This window comes from Lepidochelys kempii, chromosome 9 (genome assembly GCF_965140265.1).
Source record: "Lepidochelys kempii isolate rLepKem1 chromosome 9, rLepKem1.hap2, whole genome shotgun sequence".
Taxonomy (NCBI): Eukaryota; Metazoa; Chordata; order Testudines; family Cheloniidae; genus Lepidochelys; species Lepidochelys kempii.
The window spans coordinates 76,924,926-76,944,119 of NC_133264.1; the positions used below are offsets into that span (position 1 = coordinate 76,924,926).

Consider the following 19,194-nt stretch of genomic DNA (forward strand, 5'->3'; position numbering starts at 1 on the left):
CCATAAATTTATCAAGCTCAGTCTTGAAACAAATTAGGTTTTTTGGCCCCACTGCTCCCCTTGGAAGGCTGTTCCAGATCTGAACTGGTTATAAGAATAGTATATACAGCATATGCTGAACATTCTCCTTTAATAACATATTTAAAAAAAACAATTTGTTTGGACTTGACCCTTCCCTGTGGGGTGGTGTCCACCTAGCTGGTGCTGTTGTGAAAGAGACACAGGGACTTGTGCACCAACTTTGTCTCTAGCTTGTAGGCTCTTCCTTGACTTATGAGGAAGTGATCAGAGTCAAACCAAAGCCAAAATAAATGGATTCCAGCACCTTTCAGTTTATATAGTTTTATTTATAAAGAAATTGCAGAATGTTGCAGAATTCCAGTGGGTGGCATAAACAGAATGTAACACATTTCCTTGACAGCATTCAAATAATTACAGTTGCTAACAAATGGTGATTGTATCACACCACAATATAAGATTGGTACATCAGGCACGGCTCTAAAAAATCTATGTGCACTGGAGTGGTCACTGCTGCATGTTCTGGCTGGACCGGACAGGGCAGCAGATTAGCTTTCATCTTTTTCAGCTTCCTCCTTCTCATCTTCATCGTCTTTCTCCCCCTGGAGTTTTTGGCGAGCAAATTCCTCAATCACAATGTCTTCCTCACTGGAGAGAAGAAGACAGAATGATGAGGCCTCAAAATTGGGATTTTGGTGACTACACACATCATCTGCCTCGGGGTGTGGGGCGGGGGGGGGGGGGAGAGGAGGGAGGGTCACAGTGTGTAAGTCCCAAAAGGGTGAAGTCCCTGCTTAAATAATCAGAAGCATGGAGACAATGTCCACTTTCTGCTGACACCCAGCCTCACAGGACTCCTCAATGCACATGTTCTGTTGAGGAACAGTGCTTCGCCTTCTGTACATATTTCAGCCGTGGCCCCAGGAGGCTTGGAGTGCTAACTGGTAAGGACAGTGTAGTGGGGGACATTTACTGAAGGCAATCCACAAGATGTGCTGATGAATAGTAAATAGCTACTCAAGTGGCTGAGACTTTTACCAGCAGAAGCAATGCAATTCTACCCAGGACATTCAGCTAGGTGTGTGTATGGAGGGGGGAAACCTGCATCTAAAGAGATTCCTGAAGACAAAGTTTTACACAGTGACCAAACAGACAAAATGGAGACAGAGAGACATAAAGAGGATTAGTTACCTTCTTGCAAGAGGGAAATGCAAAATGACACCATGAAACAGAGAAAGAGGCACAAAAAGGAACAGAAGGAAAAAAGGAGAAAATTCAGCAAAACAGGTTCCAAAATTTCAAGACTATAAAGTGATTCGACAAACTGAATGAAGTGCAAGTGGGTTCCGTACTCCTGAGAGAAATTTGAAATATCCTGACTAGGCTCATAGAGAGGCTATAAAGGGCACATTCTTTGCTGTGAGAACACGTGAGTAGCTTATCTAGGCATAGGGAGCTCCTGGACTCTGCCTGTTCCCAAAGTACTGTTCTGATTTTCATGCATTTCTCCAGTGTCTCGCAGCAGCACCTCGCAGGATATAACTAGACACAAAAATGGTCTTTCATGGTCTTGCAACTATAGATCAAAGTCATAGCTGGTGGACTTTGGAGTGGGGGATGGATTTGACATTGTGAGATTTCCTAGAGGGGAAACTTGTGTGGCAATTCCATCCTTGTGTTTTGGTCAGTATATATTGCTGCCAGCTAGGGAAGTGGGATTTCACCATTAGAGTCCTTTGGACAGAGTGTTCTGGAGCTAAACAGAATTACCAGGGCGATACAGGACTTTATCTTATGAGGCTGGCTCTCAATATATAATTTATTGGCACATAGCGGGATTTGGTACTAACAATCCTGGTGGATTTGTGTCCTGTTGGGACAGTTCTTGGATGCTTTAATCATTTCCTACACTAATTACAGTAGCTACAGGATTTATTGCTGTTAAGAATTCAGCCAGTGCCCTCTCTCTAGGGATATTTTGGATTTTGTTTTGGTTACAGTTTCCGGTAGTCCAGTGCCTGGAGTGCAGCCTCCAGCAGCCACCAAGCTTAAGTGAATTGGAGCCAGCTAAGATTACCAAGGAAGCAACAGCACTGGGAGCGCTGTAGTCTGTGTTCTCAGCTGTGCTGATAGGAGCAAGGGACAGAAATCTCTATCAGTGGGCCATCTACCATAGCAACAGAGCAGGGCATGTATCTATGGAGCCAAGTTGGTGACAGCAACTCCCTTCAGAAAATAATAAAGTAACACTGAAATAGGCAACACAGTTTGGATCTGAAACAACAGGGGCGAAGTGTGATTTTAGCAAGGAGAAGAAAAGCCAGGAAACCATAAAATAAACAAAATTAAGCTGCAAACATGCCTCTCTTACAGCTTTGGTTTCTCCTCCCGCTATGACAATGCTCATTTTAGTGGTGACCTCACATTGTAATGTCATTGTGTCTGTTGTGATGTCGAGAGCACACATTTGTGGGGCCTGAGCTCTATGATGGATCTTTTGGTCCAAGACACTCACAGGAGGCTCCATAACTGCATATTGAAATGGGAGCAGGTTACTTAGTATTGCAGCTATCGCCAATGAGTTTATGTAACAGATTTCTTACAGAAAGCGTTGGTATAGAGGCCGAGAAACCTTTTCCTTACCTTGGCTTTTCTATAGTCCATTTATAAACACATTGTGGGGAGGCGGAGAAAGATTGAGAGAGACACACAGAGGTTAGTCTGAAACAGGCATTTCAAAAGGACATGTTCTTACTACTGGGATATTTCTATTGGAAAGACACATTCTGGGGCAAATAACTGACAGGGGTTGTGTGTTTTATCTGCAGAGTTACTGTGGAAGGTCAGTAGTAGACATATGGCTGAGACACCATGCAACCTTGAGAATATTTCTCAGCCTAGATCTCAAGGCAAAGTCAAACCTTCCACTACACTACACACATTGTGGAGTTTTGCGTTTATTACTCAATTCTGCTAAATAAGCATTAAACACAGTTCACAGCTCTCCTGTTACCTGTGTTGTGTTTAGTGGCTCAGACACACAATTGCAAAATAGGACCTTTGCTCCAGCAGAGCATTAGCCTCAAGTCTTGGCTGGGCATTGGATCACCACCCTTAAAAATTTGTCCTCCACTACAACTCCACGGCATCATGAAGTTGTGATGTCTGTGCCATCACAATGCAGCATACTGGTGTGATGATGTAGTTGCATGTTCTGCAAGACAAGTTTGCAGGAAACAAGATGGTCCTGTCAAGATCTGGAGAGGTGGCAAACTTACGGGAGACCTCCCCTGGCATGCCATAGACAGATCATGGCTAAAATGTAAGTGGGAACTGCTCTGACTGACTACAAATTCATTGGAAACAATGGACTCTGGAAAGCACAGCCCGTGCCTTCTTCATATTGTTGATGGTCTCATTGGCACACTGTGTAGGACATCATGGGAACCCAGTGATGGGTCAGTTGTAGAAAGTGTGGAAGCTCGGTTTGGAGAGGGAATAATACAAGCCTCTCTCTTTCAGGGTGCATTGGAGCTTCCAGGCCTGGCCATGGCAGAAGAAACAGAGCCACAGAGAAAAGGGCAAATGAACTGATCCCACCCTGGAAAGGCTCTGAGGTTTGTTTCCATCTAGGTTGGGTCTTCTCTGAGCTGAACTGCTTCACCTGGCCTTAGAGATAACTGGTGTCACTAGTGTTTCTGACTCCTTCAGGAATATGAATGCATTTCCTCCCTGCTGCTTCCCTAGTGAAAATTGTATTCCAGCGTGATCACTCACCATCAGTGGGCTTTGGGTGCATCAGAATAACAGGCATCTCAACACCAACATCACTGGAAGGAAAAGCACACATCTCTTAAAGGGGAGAATTACACAGAGACAGTTGTGAGGGAAGAGCACAAGAGTATGTTAAATCCTCCTGAACTGACGGCCTTTTCAATGGGCATGAGTACAGGTCTGGCTGTCTCTGCTCAGGCTTGCTTACAGCACTCTGGCAGTCATGGAAACGTCCCACAATGCTATGCAACAATCACATAATCAAAATCATAATTAAAACTGATATGTGTTAAAATGTAACTTTTGTGGGACAAGGACAGGATGGGGAGCAGCTGTGTGTGTTTGCATTAGGAACACCATCCAACTCCCTGAATGGTGCTGCGAAATACAGGTCAGAGAGCGGACTGGAGAGAGGTCAGGCTGCAAATCATGGTTTGGGCCAGAAAAGGCCTTGGATTTTCTACTTGACCCACTCCTTCCTCAACTTTGAGTGAAGTTCTCTTAGCACAAGTCATCTGCTGGGTAATTGCACTAAAAGCTGAGCAGGGAACATGAGAGCCCAGAGAAGAGGAGCCACCCACTAGCAGGACACAGGAAGGTGTCACACAGGCGGTGTGGGGTTTGACAATCACATCTTCACACAAGGTGTCTGAAAGTGTGTTTGCATATGTGTGTTTTGGAGGTGTGAAGCTGTGGGGGCGGCTTGATATTTATTCTTGTACAGTGAAAGAAGGATTCATTGTCTCTGGGCCCTGTGCACCATCCGATTGCAAAGCTCCGTAAGCAGGGACACCATTCCTGATAGACACCCGTCAATCGACTCATTCTTTACCTTGAAGTGAGATCTCCCAGGATGCTGTGGGGATGAAAGAAAGAACATAGAATTCAGCTAAAAAACAGTACAACAAATACAAATTTAATGAATGAGTGGAAAATGTCCCCTTCTGGACAATGAGGCTTTTCATTTCGTGTCACTGTTACTTTGGGCAGGTGAGTGACACCCTTCACAGATCCCTGCTGTCATGGCACCCAGGTGTCCTATGGTGATGTGTCAAGAGTCCCAGACTCTCCACTCCGTAATGCAAATCATAAATGAAAATACTGAATAGTACTGGACCTAGGACTGACTCCTGTGGCACCCCATTAGATATGCTCTCCCAGTTTGACAATGAATCATTAATAACTTCTTTCTTTGAGCACGGTCTTTAATCAGTTATGCACTCGCCTTATAGGAATTTTATCTCCACCACATTTCCCTAGTTTGCTTATGAGAATGTGGGACATTAGAGAATGTTTGGTAATAAAGTGAGGTGCATGGGTATAAATGGGGATGTGACCTGGGAGCAAAGGGGTGGGAATCATTGAGAAGCCAAAGCTCACCTCTGGAACGGATGCCATGTGGAAGACCCAATGCCTGTATGATTTAAGTCAGCAGTTCTCAAACTGTGGGTCAGGACACCAAAGTGGGTCACAAACCCGTTTTAATGGGGTCGCCAGGGCTCAGATTAGACTTGCTGGGGCCGAAGCCTGAGCCCACCAGCTTCAGCTCTGCGTGGTGGGGCTCAGCTTACAGGCCCTCACCTGGGCATAGGTGCCAATTCCAAAAGGTGCTCCAAAAATTAGTGGGTGCTCAGCACCCATCGGCAGCCAACTCCTCCCTTCCCCGCCCAGCGCCTCCTGTCCACTGGCTGCCTTTTCGATCAACTCCTCCTCCTCTCTCCCAGTGCCTCCCGCCCGTGATCAGCTGTTTCACAGTGGGCAGAAGGCGCCGGGGAGGGAGGAGGGAGGCACGGGGACAGGGCGCACTCGGTTGAGGGATGGAATTGGGCGGGAAGACGTGGGGCTGAAAGAGGGGGAGTGGGGGTGGGGACTTGGGAGAAGGAGGTGGGTGAGCGCAGAGCGGGAGGTTGAGCATCCCTGGGTCCCAGAGTAAGCTGGCACCTGTGCACCTGGAGCTGAAGCCCTCGGGCTTTGGCTTTTCCACCCAGGGCAGTGGGGCTCGGGTGGGCTCAGGCTTCATCCCCCTCCACCCGGGTGGTGTGGCTCGGGTGGGCTCAGGCTTCGTCCCCCTCCACCCGGGGCAATGGGGCTCGGGCGGGCTCAGGCTTTGGTCTCCTCCACCCAGGGCGGTGGGGATCGGGCGGGCTCAGGCTTCGGCCCCCTCTACCCGGGGCAATGGGGCTCGGGCGGGCTCAGGCTTTGGTCCCCTCCACCCAGGGCGGTGGGGCTCAGGCGGGCTCAGGCTTCGGCCCCCTCCACCTGGGGCAATGGGGCTCGGGCGGCCTCAGGCTTTGGTCCCCTCCACCCAGAGCAACGGAGCTCAGGCAGGCTCAGGCTTCAGCTCCCTCCACCCGGGACGGTGGGGCTCAGGCGGGCTCAGGCTTTGGTCCCCTCCACCCGGGGCAATGGGACTTGGGCAGGCTCAGGCTTCGGCTCCCTCCACCCAGGGCCGTGGGGCTCGGGCAGGCTCAGGTTTTGGTCCCCTCCACCCAGGCTGGTGGGGCTCGGGCGGGCTCAGGCTTCGGCCCCCTCCACCTGGGGCAGTGGGGTTCGGGCGGGCTCAGGCTTTGGTCCCCCCTCCTGGGGTTATGTAGTAATTTTTGTTGTCAGAAGGGGGTCGCGGTGCAATGTAGTTTGAGAACCCCTGGCTTAAGTGTTTGTAGGGTACAGAGATGGCCCCAAAAGGCAAACTAAGGAATCCAGTTATTAAGCTATTTCCCTGGTCAGTACATGTCAGTATTATTCTGATTAGCTGTAGTAGTATTGGGGTAGTGCCTAGGAGCTCCAGTCATGCACTGGGTCACTGTTATGCCAGGTGTTGTTCAAACACACAACTCTTACACCAAAGAGTCACACTCTATATACCGGAGAGACGCTCACCCTCCTCTGGATACCACTAGGTTGACCTTCACTTTGTAGGACACCAGGATCCCCAATACCTCCTTGTCCATCCCAGGTCTCAGTCTACAAGAAAAAGCATAGAAAAGAGGTCAGAAGATGACCTGGGATGAGAAATGCCATGTTGAATTTGTCACCTGATGATCAGGATGACAGCTACTAAAATAGGTTTAAGCCACCACAACAATGCCATAAAAATCTTATAATCTGTGTCTCCCATAGGGCTCCATCTTGTGCAGAGGGAAGTAGCTGTTTAACTGCACAGCCACAGGGTACAAAGGAAGGGAAGACTAATGTAGCTGAAAGCATGGAGGAATTTGTGGGGGTAGATGGTAATTACCTCAGCTGGAATTTTATCAGGACACTAGGGCTGATGCACCAGCTCTTGGAAAAAGTGTTATGGGATCTTTTAAAGATCATGGTCAGGCCCATGGGTTTACCTCTCACCTGCAAGATGGATCAGTGGGTGTGCAGCCTCATCACAAATGCAACAAATTCTTCAGCATGATTAACAGTCTCTGCTCAAGAAGGTCTTAGAAACAGAGCTGCAGGGACTGAGGCAGGACAGGATCAAGGTACATAAGCAGTGTGTAGAGGCCCAGGACTGGACTAGCAGGAGTGGAGGCTGCAGCTCAAGGTTTGGGTACCTAGGTATTGGCAAGCAGCACTGGATGGTACAAAGTGGGAGTAGTGTGTGGGAAGTGGTTGTCTGGCAGAGACTGATAAGAGAAGCAAAGAGATCGGCCGGAGAGCACTGTTGGCAGGGTGGAGGCCTTTCTCTTACATGGTGGTGGAGGCCAGGTTGGTGTCCTCATGTTTGAGCTTGCCGTCAAGTGCTAGGCCACGCTTCTCACGGTTGGATGATAGGCTGGGAGTCACTGTGTAGCTTTTGGAGAAGGTGGAATTGGCAGCCACAGTCTCACTGAAAGGGATGCAGAGAGGAAAGCTCGGAACAGCCACCAAAGTCCCAATAGAGAACAGAGTAGTGACAAATGCAAGTAACCCATTGGAAAGCTAGGATCCTGAGCTGCCTGCTGCTGCACCAGGGAACGGCTTGTGATTATGGACCCAGAGCAGATGTGTCTGGGCAGAGCAAGGCCACAGCATACTACCTGATCCCTTCCCCCAACCCTGCTGTCTATATGCCCCAGGAAGAGGAGAATCTCTATTCCGCCCGCCACTCCGCCAAACACAAACGTGCCTGCTGTCTGTATCCCCCGGCTTCTCTGTCTCCTTTTCTCTCTCCCACTTTCCTTCTCCTTTGTATTCCTCCTCCCCTTTTCTTTCTCCCTCTTCCTTTGCACAGGAACACAGGACCTGCCAGATTAGATCTGACCTGTGACCCACTAGTCCACGGAGTATCCTGTCTCTTACAGTGGCCAGCGCCAAATGCTCCAGAGAAAGTTGCAAGGACCCTGCTGTGGGCAGTTGTGTGACAATCTGTCCCCTGGGAAGTTTCCTCCTAGCTCCCAGTGGTTAGACAGTGGCTTATGCCGTGATGCTTGGGGGTTTATATCCCTTCCAAAGCTCTGTTTCTTTTTCCCTATTTCCTGTTAGAACTCTGGATAGTCTTGCTCCGCATTGAAACGTCATCTTTCCTGCCTCCTCTCTTTCCCCATCTTTCTCTTCCCACTCCTTGATTCTCTCTCTCTCTCTCTCCCCATCACTCTACTGGACAGCCAAGCCCAGTGATATATGATCTGCTACCTCCTCTCACTTACAGTATCTCTTCTGTGCACACGTTCTTTGTATATTTGTCCAGCGAATAGAGAACCACGTCTGTGATCTGCTCGACTGATCAGAGAGAAAGGGAACACAATGTCTATCGTGGCAGTGACATGCCTATCACATAGGATGTTGCACACACCGTCAGTGGCTCTGTACAGAGGTATGCGCAGGGATTTAAATTTGACCGCTTTCGGAGGGGCGCATTAAACACACACAAGTGAAAGGTCTGCGTGATCCCCCCCCGGCCCAGATTTCTCGAGACACCCTGGCGGGGATGCCCGGCAGCAAGGTGGCAGCAGCTGCCCTGGCAGCTGCACTCTCCGTGTCCCTGCAACCCCCGCCCCCCCCAGGGAGGGAGGAAGCAGCAGGGCGGCTGGCTGCAACCTGAACTCCTCCTCCCCCTCCCGCTCCCCCTCCAGCTGCTGCTTCTTCCCCACTGCTGGAGTCCCAGCACTGCTGCCTGCTTTGCAGGCACTCACTGAGGTGAGTCAGGGCTGGAGGCCGAGGCAACGCCTGGGACACCAGCAGCAGGGAAGGAGAAGGCGTTGGAGAAGGGATTGGAGGAGGCGAAGGAGAAGGGATTGGAGGAGGGGCATGCTCATGCTTGCCCTCCTTGTGCATGTCCCGTGACACTGCGGCTCTGTAGCATCTCAAGAGGTAGTCCCTTAAACCAGTGGAATAGCAGGGGGCTTCCCAAGGATTTTCCTAGTCATTCCACCACTGAATTGACAGGTTAGATAAAGTTGGAGCATGACACACGTCGTTCAGGCTTCTGGCCTCAGTTGTTTTACATCTCATCCCTCCCCTAACAGTCTGAGCTCTATGAGGGTGAATGAAACTATTGTGTCTCTAAACCGCATCCCTGAACCATACAAAGCACCTGGTTCTTCCCTCCCATGCATTGGTTTAAAGGAGGTATAACCCCACTGAAGTCAGTGGAACTACACTGGTGTAGAACTGGTCCAAGTGAGAGGAGAAGCAGGCGCAGGGATTTACTCTCTGCGCCTGGGAGAGTGGGGAAGAGAAGAGGTGAGGCATTCGGCCTTGTGCCCAACCAGCACAGTTCACCTACTGGGCCCATGTGCACGCTTATTTATAAAACCTAAAAGGTCTGCCCCAGGGTGTGGGGCATGAGCAAAGTGTAGGACAGGGAACAAAAGGAACAATGTGGGGCACAGGAGGTAAGAATGAAGCTGAGGCCTGAGGGTGTGCACCATGTTCTCTCTCACCTGATATTTTAATTTTCTTCACAATCTTGTTGGTGGTGTTGTTGATATTAATATTGACAGTGATTGGGTCTCCATGGTAATAGATCTGCAATCACAACGGAGCTGGTTACACTGCGCACTAACAGGTGTTAAGGAAGTAGCCAGATACTATGATGATGGGCACCAAAGTAAGGACCTAAATAGATAAGTAGAAGTTGAGGCACCATGGAAAGAGAGACCTGTAATAGCTAGGATGCAGGGACCCAAGGGAATGCATATGCAATGCGCACCAGGACCTCTCCTCTCCAAGAAGGGGACAGCCCAGATAGGAGGGGGTCCTTTGTCTTCTTGGGTCTGTGGAAAGGGTCTGTTTCCAAGCACTAGAAATACAGACATAGAAGAGAAAGTTCCAGCCCAACTACACTCCTGAGGATTCACCCCAGGGTAAAGCATGTCTTAAAAAGTACAGGCTGTGATGAAGCCCCCATATTTATTGGCAAATGAATGATGGATGCTGGAAGGCTGAGAGGCACAATAGGTCAGGAGGCTGGAATGGATGCGAGATCCTCTTCTGGAGCCCCAGTTTTACAGCTGAGCATTTCTGCTGTAATCAGTCTCCAGCAGCAAAGGGAAAGACCAGCATGTACCAGTCTGTGTGGGACAGGCCCTACTTGCAAGAGTACACGGGAGAGACTCCATACAGGGATACAGACCTCCTTATCCAAGGAGGCCTCAAGGTGTAAGGGCTTGTCAGACATCATGAATTGCCTGGTGGTCTCTGACTTTGGTGCTGGACCCGTATTTACTGGGGCAAACTGGACCTTTCGGATCACCAGTCGCACTGAATTCCTGCAGGGATGAGAAATGGCCAGGCCTGTAAGCACAGAGACATTGGGTCTGTCCCAAGGGGTCCCACATATAACCTACCCTTCTCCCCCAGCTAGATCTAAAAGAATGGAGGAAAATGTCTGTTTGCTTAAACAGATGGACACTTTTATTCCCCCGCCCCAGGGAGATGCATGGGCAAACCAAAGTATGCTCTTAAGAAGCATCAGAAATGGAAACAGAGGCTGGCACCTTGAATCAAAAAGCATGAGGCAGGGATGATGGAGGCTAAAGCCTGTGGCCTCCATTGGAAGTATAAACCCAGGGCTGCCCTCCTGCAGGGATTTGGCCTCAGGGGAGAAACTTGGTTCTTTTGCTTTAGGGTGCTGGGGGAAGAAGGGATGCACTGGAATTACCTCTTGTGAATTTTCTCCTCCAGATTTTCAGCACAAAATCCTTTGACCTCAAAGTCCACACCACAAGCCTGAGGGAAACACAGATGGTTACAAGGTTATTGTGATAGGCCTCAGGGTGGAACAGGGCCCCTTAACTTCCATCAGGGATAATAAGTGCTGATAGTTACATTTATTCACCTCCTTTCCTCATCACATCAGTGTGTATCATCAACCTCTCTGAAGACCCTGTCTCTGCATGAAGCAGCTGTGCTACCTCCCTCTCAGAGCTGCCCCCCAGCTGGCTGTACCACAATGGAAGCAGCTGTGATTTTTGGAGCCCTAAAGTTGGGGCAGGTTGTTGGAGACAGATTCTTAATTCATCCATCCACCTCTTTGTCTTTCTCTCAGGCCAATGATAGGTATGAAATGCGGAACCCAAGCTCACCTTTCCAAGATCGTCCGGTCCTGGCTGGAGAGTGACTGAACAGGGCAAGTTGGTTGCCATCTGGGGGAAGAGAGGAAATCTTTACCAAGAACACCAAACCCAACCCAGCAGAACAGCACAATCAGAGCTCAGGTTCCCCCTCACTCATTGTAATGTCTGACTCCAGGCTAGTGACCCCTGGCACCGAGGAGTGTCGGGATGAGAAAATCCCTAGCTTCAGTCCCCTGAGGCTTGGGGTTTATGGTGGGATAGATGTGTCCCTGGCAGATATTTTGGTAGCAGCTCAGAGTTCTGCAGTTGAGTTTCCTCTTCCATCATGGCTATCGGCTCAGATAAGGAGTTTGCCTGAGGATTAGTTCCCTAAGGCATAAATGGAGCAAGGAACTTCACACACACACACACACACACTGCACACCCATACACCACACCACGATAGCAACGCATTTGGGGCCCCATAGTCTCTTCGTACTTTCTTAAGCCACTGTCTATGACATGGGCTTTATGTCTGTCCATAGGAAGCTTCTGTTCAAGCTGATGCTGGTGCTGGTTCTGCCCCAATCCCTTACCCAAGGGACAAAATCTCAAGACTGCTCCCCCAGCAATATGGCAGCACCTTTGAGCTGAGGTAGCTGAGAAGGATACTACTATGAGTTAACTCCTTGACTTAGTTGCCACTGATCCTGGATCATCTGTTGGGGAGCATGATAAGTGGCCATTGCTTCACAGCTCCAGAGAGGCTGTGCATAGCAAGAGATAGTGGAGTGTGTGAATGGAAAGAGCCATGTGTGTTAGAAGTTCCTACCTCGAAAGTGAAGGGGTAAGCATGCTCGCCCAGCTTCTTCAACAGCTTTTCCTGCAAAGGAGTGAGGGAAGTTGGTGTCTGTTCTGGCACAGGAGGATAAATCTGAGTGGTCAGGACATAGAGGTCCTTCCTGAAGGTCAAGCCAATGACATCCAGGTCGTCTCGGCCATAGCGGAATGCACAAGTCAGGATCACATACACTGGGGCCAGTGCAGGACAGATGGAAATTGAAAGAAAGAAAAGAAGATGAGCAAAAGGAAAGAATGGAAATGAGGAAAGGGCAGGTGGAGGAGCAGGACTGAGACAAGAGAAGGGGCCATGTTAATGACTCTTCAAAGTTAAAAGCAGTTTCTTTGTGCAGGCAAAAATCTGACCCAATTATCTAGGGCTGGGTCTCTAAAGCCCAGTGGAAAGATAGAAAGATCCATGAAATCCTTCTTCAAGCCTCTGGGAGCTTCAGAATCAGTCCCCAAGACAGAAGAGAAGAGCAGAAAACAGAGACAGTCTTTCATCTCTGGCTCAGGAAGGGTTGCTTTGAATAGGGAGACTGGTGATCACTAGGCACTTAACCTAACTACAGTCACAAGGCATATCATAGCCACAACATTTGCATCTTATTGCTGCAGAGAGTTACCTTTTCTATCCTTCAGATACTCTGGATCAATCAAGACAACACCATCTGCAAATAAGCACAAGAAGTGCAGGTGAGCTCAGCCTTCACAACAGGTGGGGCTGCAAATGTTCTTTTAAAAATGTACTTTATCCATAAAATTTAGTCAACAAAAGTAGCTCCTTTCTCCAGCTGCAGAGACATTAGCCCATCCCATAGGGAAATTGCATGTTGAAGAGCTGCTACCACTTCCTAAAATACTTCCAAAACCATTTCCATGTAGTGATCAGTTTTCTCCATATACAGACCTGGCTGACCTCCTGGGTACGTACTCAGGCAAGCTGCTCATGCTGTCATGGGCACATTTCTATTTTTAGTGTGCTAGCTTGAGCAGAGCTAGTGCGTGTCTGTCTACCTGCTCCTAGAGGCTAGATTTTCTGCTTCTCCCACCTTTGTCTTATGTTACAGATATTTGCAGGAAACCAGAATTTTTGCTTCTCACAAGTCTTGCTTGCTCCTCTTGCTTATTCCCACTGAAAATCACCGACCACTGGAACATATGGAGCTAAGCCATTTTACACCAGCTGAGAATCTGGCCTCACAAAACTTTTGTTTGCAACATGACAACCAGCTACATAGCAATCAGCTGCCGTGTCACATGCAGAGGATACTGGCTTGCAGAATGGGATGGGGACAATAACGTCACTCACCTACAGGTTCCACAGAACCTACATGGTCCACAAAATCTCTCTTCCCCAAGTAGATGGATAACTGGAGGCAGCATGAGGGGAGGGAAAAAAAAAAAGAACATCAAAGAAACAGGTTGTTGTTCTTCATTTGACTAGTGGAAGTTTCAAGTTTGTAGCCATGGCTGGGATCATGGAATGGAGATCTCTCGATACTGTGATTATTCAAGTTACCAGAACAGCCATCATTACTTAGGGACTTCATTATATTTAAAAATGCCAGGTGCATCAGAAATAGAGTAAGAGAGAGATTGAAGAGGGAGGGATTCCCCACAATGCACCCCTGATGGATTTGGAATCCCCCTAGCATGGAGTCTCTGACACACATGTTCCTGCAAGTCTCTCTTAGTAGTGCCTGAGTAAATCAAATACAATCTAGTTCAACAGGTAAAGTGTCCTGGGATACAAATTTGCATGTGTCTGTGTTCTGCAGCCCCCCAGGCTTGCCCAAGCTCAGCAGGTATTTACCTTCCCATTGGGACTGGTCTTCTTAAAAACCCTGCAAAGGAAACAAACACAAAAGGGTTGGGAAGGTCTGGGAAAAGATTGCAAGTCCCTGCAGGCTGGCCTCTGCTGAAGTGCTATGTTCAGAGAAAGGGAGGAGAAGGGGAGTCAGTTCACCTGGTAGTTAGGAGGAAGTCGGGGAGCGAGGCTGAGTCTGTAGCCAGAACACTCAGCCACGGAGGAGTGGGCATGTGAATTCAGGATCTTTGGGCGTTCAGTCCCTTGCATGGTCAGACTCCAAACTGAGCTTCTGCCTGTTTCTGCCTTGTGCAGACTCAAATGGCTGGGGAGAACGGAGATATCATATGCCCTGAGCTCTCTGTGCTGTGGATTTCTCTGCCTACTATCATGAGAAGAATATTCCTGGTGGGGAGGAGTGGAGGACATACTGTTGCCACAGACCATGTTTTAAAGGCTGGGGAGGAAAGCAGGGAACTGCGATGTGAGAGTGTTAGCTAGTGAACAGCTCCTGGAGTTAGGGAGACCATGTGTATATATCTCCTTTCACTGTAGAATATGGTCAGCCAGCCAGGCACTGGTCCTGCTCCTGTCTCAGGTTTCTCAGGTAGGGCTGCTGCATTTCCCCAATTCTCTCTAGCTGCTGGCACTGAGGAGTGGATTTCTCCACAGGACAGGGAGCTACTGTTGCCAAACACTCAGGCCTGGTTTGCATTTAAGTCAACAGGTGCTCAGGGATGGGGAAACCCCAGGTGAGCTATGCCGACCTAACCCGCGGTGTAAATGCAGCTGCGGAGGTGATATTCCTACAATGACAGAAAAACCCTTACTGTTGCTGTAGGATGTGTCTACACTACAGGTTATGCCAGTCTATCTATGCCACCATAACTCTGCTGCTGTAGTCCCCGTAGTGTAGATATGGCCTTAGTAACGCTAAACTCTGATGCTTTAGCATATGCTGTGTGGCAAGTTCCTATTCCAGTTAGACATTATCTGCAGTCAGGGTAAAGGCTACATGGGCTCCCAATGCTCCTAATTCTTGGCATGAACTGATCACCCAGTGGTGAGGAGACAATCCCCCATGTACATAGATGTGGCTGCATATGCATACAGACACCGCTCTCATCAAAAGAGACTGGATTTGGGACCTTCAGCAACAAAGTCAAACTGCTTGATCTATGAGATAGATGCAGGGTTTATAGTCACTGGGCCCAGCCACTACACGTGAACACTGCAGCACATATGACCTACCACGAGGGTCGTTTTTTTGTGATGGTGGGGTTCCTCCTCCTTTAACGTATCAAGAACTGGCCACTGCTTGGGCCAGGACACTGGACTTAATGGACCACTGAACTGGTTTGATTTTGGCAGGAGCTGGGACACTTGACTGGGTTGGAAGTTCCTTTGGTCCTATGTCCATCTGGCTCCTGGCCCAGACTCTGGAGGATTAAAGTCACCTTGGACATCCTTGCCAGCTGGAGGCTGATGCTAAGGAGCTGATAGTGACTTCAGTGTCAATTCCCATTACCATAATCCCACGTTCCCTTTCCATCAAGTCTAACATTAAGCACCCAGCTTCCCTCAGATGCAGGCTTTGTTCTGGGCGGGATACAAAGTGGGAGAGCTTGCATAATGCCAGCAGATGGCATTGAATATGCATCACAGAGAGAGGGATGGGCCACCAAAGCCAGGCAAAGTCCTGTTACCCACTGCTAAACACACGTGCATGAGACGCCTGACCATCCCTGGAGGATGGCACGTCCCAGTCCCACATGGAGAGAGAGCAAAAGGCAACATGGGCTGATTGCAGGACTGTCCCCGGAGGGGGCTGAGGCCTTCAAAACAATGGGTATTTATCCCATTCCGTCCGATCTCTGCAGGGTATGGGCTGCCTCCACTAGGGCTGGGGCGAGCTAACACAGTGTGTTTGGGGTCCCCTCTTTCCTGTGAAGGGTGCTGCATGTTGGCACTCTGCAGTGCCCCAATCCAATACATAGTGGGAGAAGGAAGAGGAAGACATACTTGGAGCCGTCTGACATTTTCAATCAGTCACTGCACAGCAGGGTTTCTGCAAAAGGAAGCAAAAGAAAACAATCAAAAGCAGGATCTTCAGAGAGCCCTTAAAATTGTGGGAGGTGCATAGATTTGCACTCCTCCCACCTGACCCTCCTCTTCCCCTCTCAGGCGCCCCCTTCCCACCAGCAGCCTGACTCCCCTGGCCCATAAGCCCTGACACCCACCCCCTCCAAATCTGAGGAAGTGGCGTTGCGCATTGCAACCTGGTGCGTGGGGTCACAGCGCCACTCAGTGGCATGGCCATGGCATGGGCGGCCCCCTAGTTCCTCAGCCTAGGGTCACCAGGGTGAGATATCTAGGAGCCCTAGTTCTCACAATGACAGGTCTAACATTTGATGGGACACTATGATACTAGGATAGGCCAGGGCCTTCCTTCAGCCTGGGGTCTCAGGCTATGGTCTCACTGGTTCTTTCGTGAGGAACCAGGCTATGAGTGGGGTTAGGGCATTCTGTTTCCCAGCCCATGTTTGCTCCTGATTCCCTAAGGACTTGGTGGACGTGGCTAGGTGCATGCAGCACTGATGCAAGTTTAACTGTGGTTCGAGGCTACCCCCATAGCCCAGATGGGAACAGACCTAGCATCCAACTCTTCCTCTATCACACTGGAAGGCAGCAAAGAAAATGAGGGTCAGAAAAGATGAGAGTGATGAGTAGGGCAGAACAGATGTTAGAAGGTGACAGAAGAACCATTTCAGACCATCCTGATGGCAAGTGACTGTTGAGTGAGCATCTGTGGGGCTGGGAAAGCGGGATGAATGAATGAAGCTATTAGAGGAGCTAGCATTTTACACAAGTCCTTATCTGCAAGAAATTTGCTATAATGACTTATTAGGAGGAAGCTGCTGGTTGCTATATTGCCAGTCCTCTATAAAGGGAGCTAGGAAACCAAGCTTAGAGCAGTCAAGACCAATGCATATTCAAGCCACTAATTACATACAACCTCCCAGGAAGGGGTCTTTGAACAAGGACAAAGAGCTGGCTTTCCCCATAAGAGAAGTCCCTTCCTGAGGTCCTATCCTCTTCTGACAAGATACAAGTAACTCCCAATCGAGTCAATGGGAGCTGTGGGGGCTCAGCACCTCTGAAAATTAGATCCTGCATGTCTTAAACTGGTTGCCCAAAAGCTGAAGCAGCCAGAAATAGGGCTACTTTTGAAATGGTTGTCCTTAGCCTCTGCACCGCGGTTTCCTCAGCGGGCTTGTCCCTTGTAAAAATAGGATAATAAGCTGATCCCACTTTATAAAGTGCTTTGAGATCAGTGGATGGAAAGTGCTAGTTAAGGGCTAAGTATTATTAATTATTATTACTCTGAGAATGCACAAAAATAGGGCAGGTAAGATCCATTTCATACTGCTGCTATGGGAAATTATTTCTCCTGTCTCTACCCCCACATCAGTTTAATGGGAATGCACAACTGCCACTGTCATTGCTGACTAGTGCTTATCACTGTACACATACCCAGGAAGACACAGTCCCCTCTCCCCAAAAAGCTCACAGTCTGCACAATGGGCTTTCCTATAATTCAGCCTGTGGAAAATGAAAATACCGTTCTGCTTTGAACATTTCCATATTTAACCACTTCTGCCTCTACATTTGTCTCTCACCATTCATGAATCCATCATCTCTCTCTTCACTCTTTACATAGCTAGTATGGGGACTGCTTTTGCTTTTACTGAAATCCATGAAAACCCATGGCTTTAGCGGTGCAGGGCCAGGGTCCCAAAGTCCATTCCAGGGGTGTGCGAAACCCAGGTCAATTCCCGGGACCATAGATATCCAGTTCCGGTTCCTTCCCTCTGTCCCAGTGAATGGTCTGAGAGCATAGACTGCCATAGTGATCATTAATCATCAGAGACAATTCAGGTAAACCCTGCACTGTAGTGTTGTGCCAACATGGAGTGGATTCTGGCTTCGCCCTGCACTCAGGGGACTGCTCAAGATCTTGTCATCAGCTGAATGAGCTTTACTTTATCAGTCTTTGCTGCCAGAATTACACTTGTAAACATCTCAGTTGTAATCAGCTGATTTGCGGGGAGCTTATCAGGGATGAGCTCAGCATCTTAAACTTGGATAGCCCTGCTTAAGCCAGGTGGGATAGGAACCCAGGCAGAACTGCTAAGTTGGGCGGCACATGGGCAGAGCTTTTTTCAGTGTAATTGAAACGAAACCCAGGAGAAAAAAGAAATCAGAACTCTGGGGGAAAGAGGGATGAGCACCCTTCTGCCCCATTGGGAGACAGGTAATTAATCCTAACATCAGACTGTGTCTTTAATGCCCTGTGGAAAAGCTCTGGGATTCTGAAACGCTGGGCATCTGCCCTAGCTAGACCTCAGGAGCAGTAGCAGGCAGATTACCCTGAGTCAGAGAAAGAGGGAGCAGAGGAGGATATTATGGGACTCATCCATTCCCCAGATGGAGACAAGGCAGGTCTATGGCAGGATGTTGATGGTGTGATGTGGTGGGAATTAAAGAAGAAAGTGGAAGGAGGAAGCCAGAGAAGAAAGGAGCTGAGTCCCCTCCGATTTCTCCTAAGGCTGTTGTGAGGAAGGGTGCACTAGGGATTTGGAGACATATTATGGCTTGGTTAGGATGGGGCATCTCCTACTCTGATATATTAATACTTCTGTTCTCTGGTTTCCAGCTCAGCCACATGCAGGCTCCTGGGTTCCCTGGATAGGGTTGGCAAAGTCCTTTAGTGTCTCAGCAGGCAGGCAGCCCTCTTTTAGCCCCTTGTGGGCCAGAAGGCACTACCCACCTATATAGCCGCTATTGAAAAATTAACCCTACTGGTCCTTAGCGCTTTACAAGACCCAGAAGAGTCCCTGCCCCAGTGAGCTCATAACGTAACCAGACAGAGTAACTGAACTTCCCCCAGAGTACTGGATGTGAGGGACAGAAAAAGCCTCTCCCTCTCCCAGCCTGAGAAAAAGGGAGGTAGAGAGGTCTTACCTGTGAGATGAGTGAACAGAGCCCAGCTACTCTTCCAGCCCTTTCTTCTATAGCCAAGTTACAAGGAGGCTTCTGCTCTCTGCTTGTAGGCTTCTTATAGCTCCTTGCTAGTCCCTCCCCTGGAGACTGCTCTTGCCAGAGAGGCTTTGACTGGAGATGTGATTTGTGTGTGTGTGCATATTGTAGGGGGAGTATTTCAAGGCTAGAATCCTATTACTTTATTAGTTGGGGGACTTTTAGTAAGTAAGAGTGGGCTAT

The 19,194-nt window shown here is 49.0% G+C and overlaps 1 protein-coding gene across 1 annotated transcript; it reads right to left on the bottom strand.

Moving 5' to 3' along the window:
* Positions 1-375: 375 nt before the first annotated feature.
* On the bottom strand, positions 376-18,992 carry ARR3 (arrestin 3). Its single transcript, XM_073358840.1, has 17 exons — positions 18,937-18,992; positions 15,934-15,979; positions 13,918-13,948; positions 13,414-13,474; positions 12,728-12,772; positions 12,094-12,293; positions 11,292-11,351; positions 10,868-10,935; positions 10,340-10,475; positions 9,648-9,732; positions 8,412-8,484; positions 7,475-7,612; positions 6,673-6,756; positions 4,625-4,648; positions 3,796-3,848; positions 2,662-2,671; positions 376-666 (listed from the first exon to the last, which is right to left on the bottom strand). The coding sequence occupies exons 2-17, from the start codon at positions 15,948-15,950 to the stop codon at positions 567-569; spliced, it is 1,185 nt and encodes a 394-aa protein (XP_073214941.1). The 5' UTR covers positions 15,951-15,979; positions 18,937-18,992; the 3' UTR covers positions 376-566.
* Between the last annotated feature and the right edge of the window lie 202 nt (positions 18,993-19,194).

Coding starts and splice junctions, on each gene's coding strand:
- ARR3 (XM_073358840.1), bottom strand. Junction 13,475..13,917: donor AGACCAGTCCCAATGGGAAG/GTAAATACCTGC, acceptor TGCTGCCTCCAG/TTATCCATCTACTTGGGGAA. Junction 12,294..12,727: donor GTATCTGAAGGATAGAAAAG/GTAACTCTCTGC, acceptor CACTGGCCCCAG/TGTATGTGATCCTGACTTGT.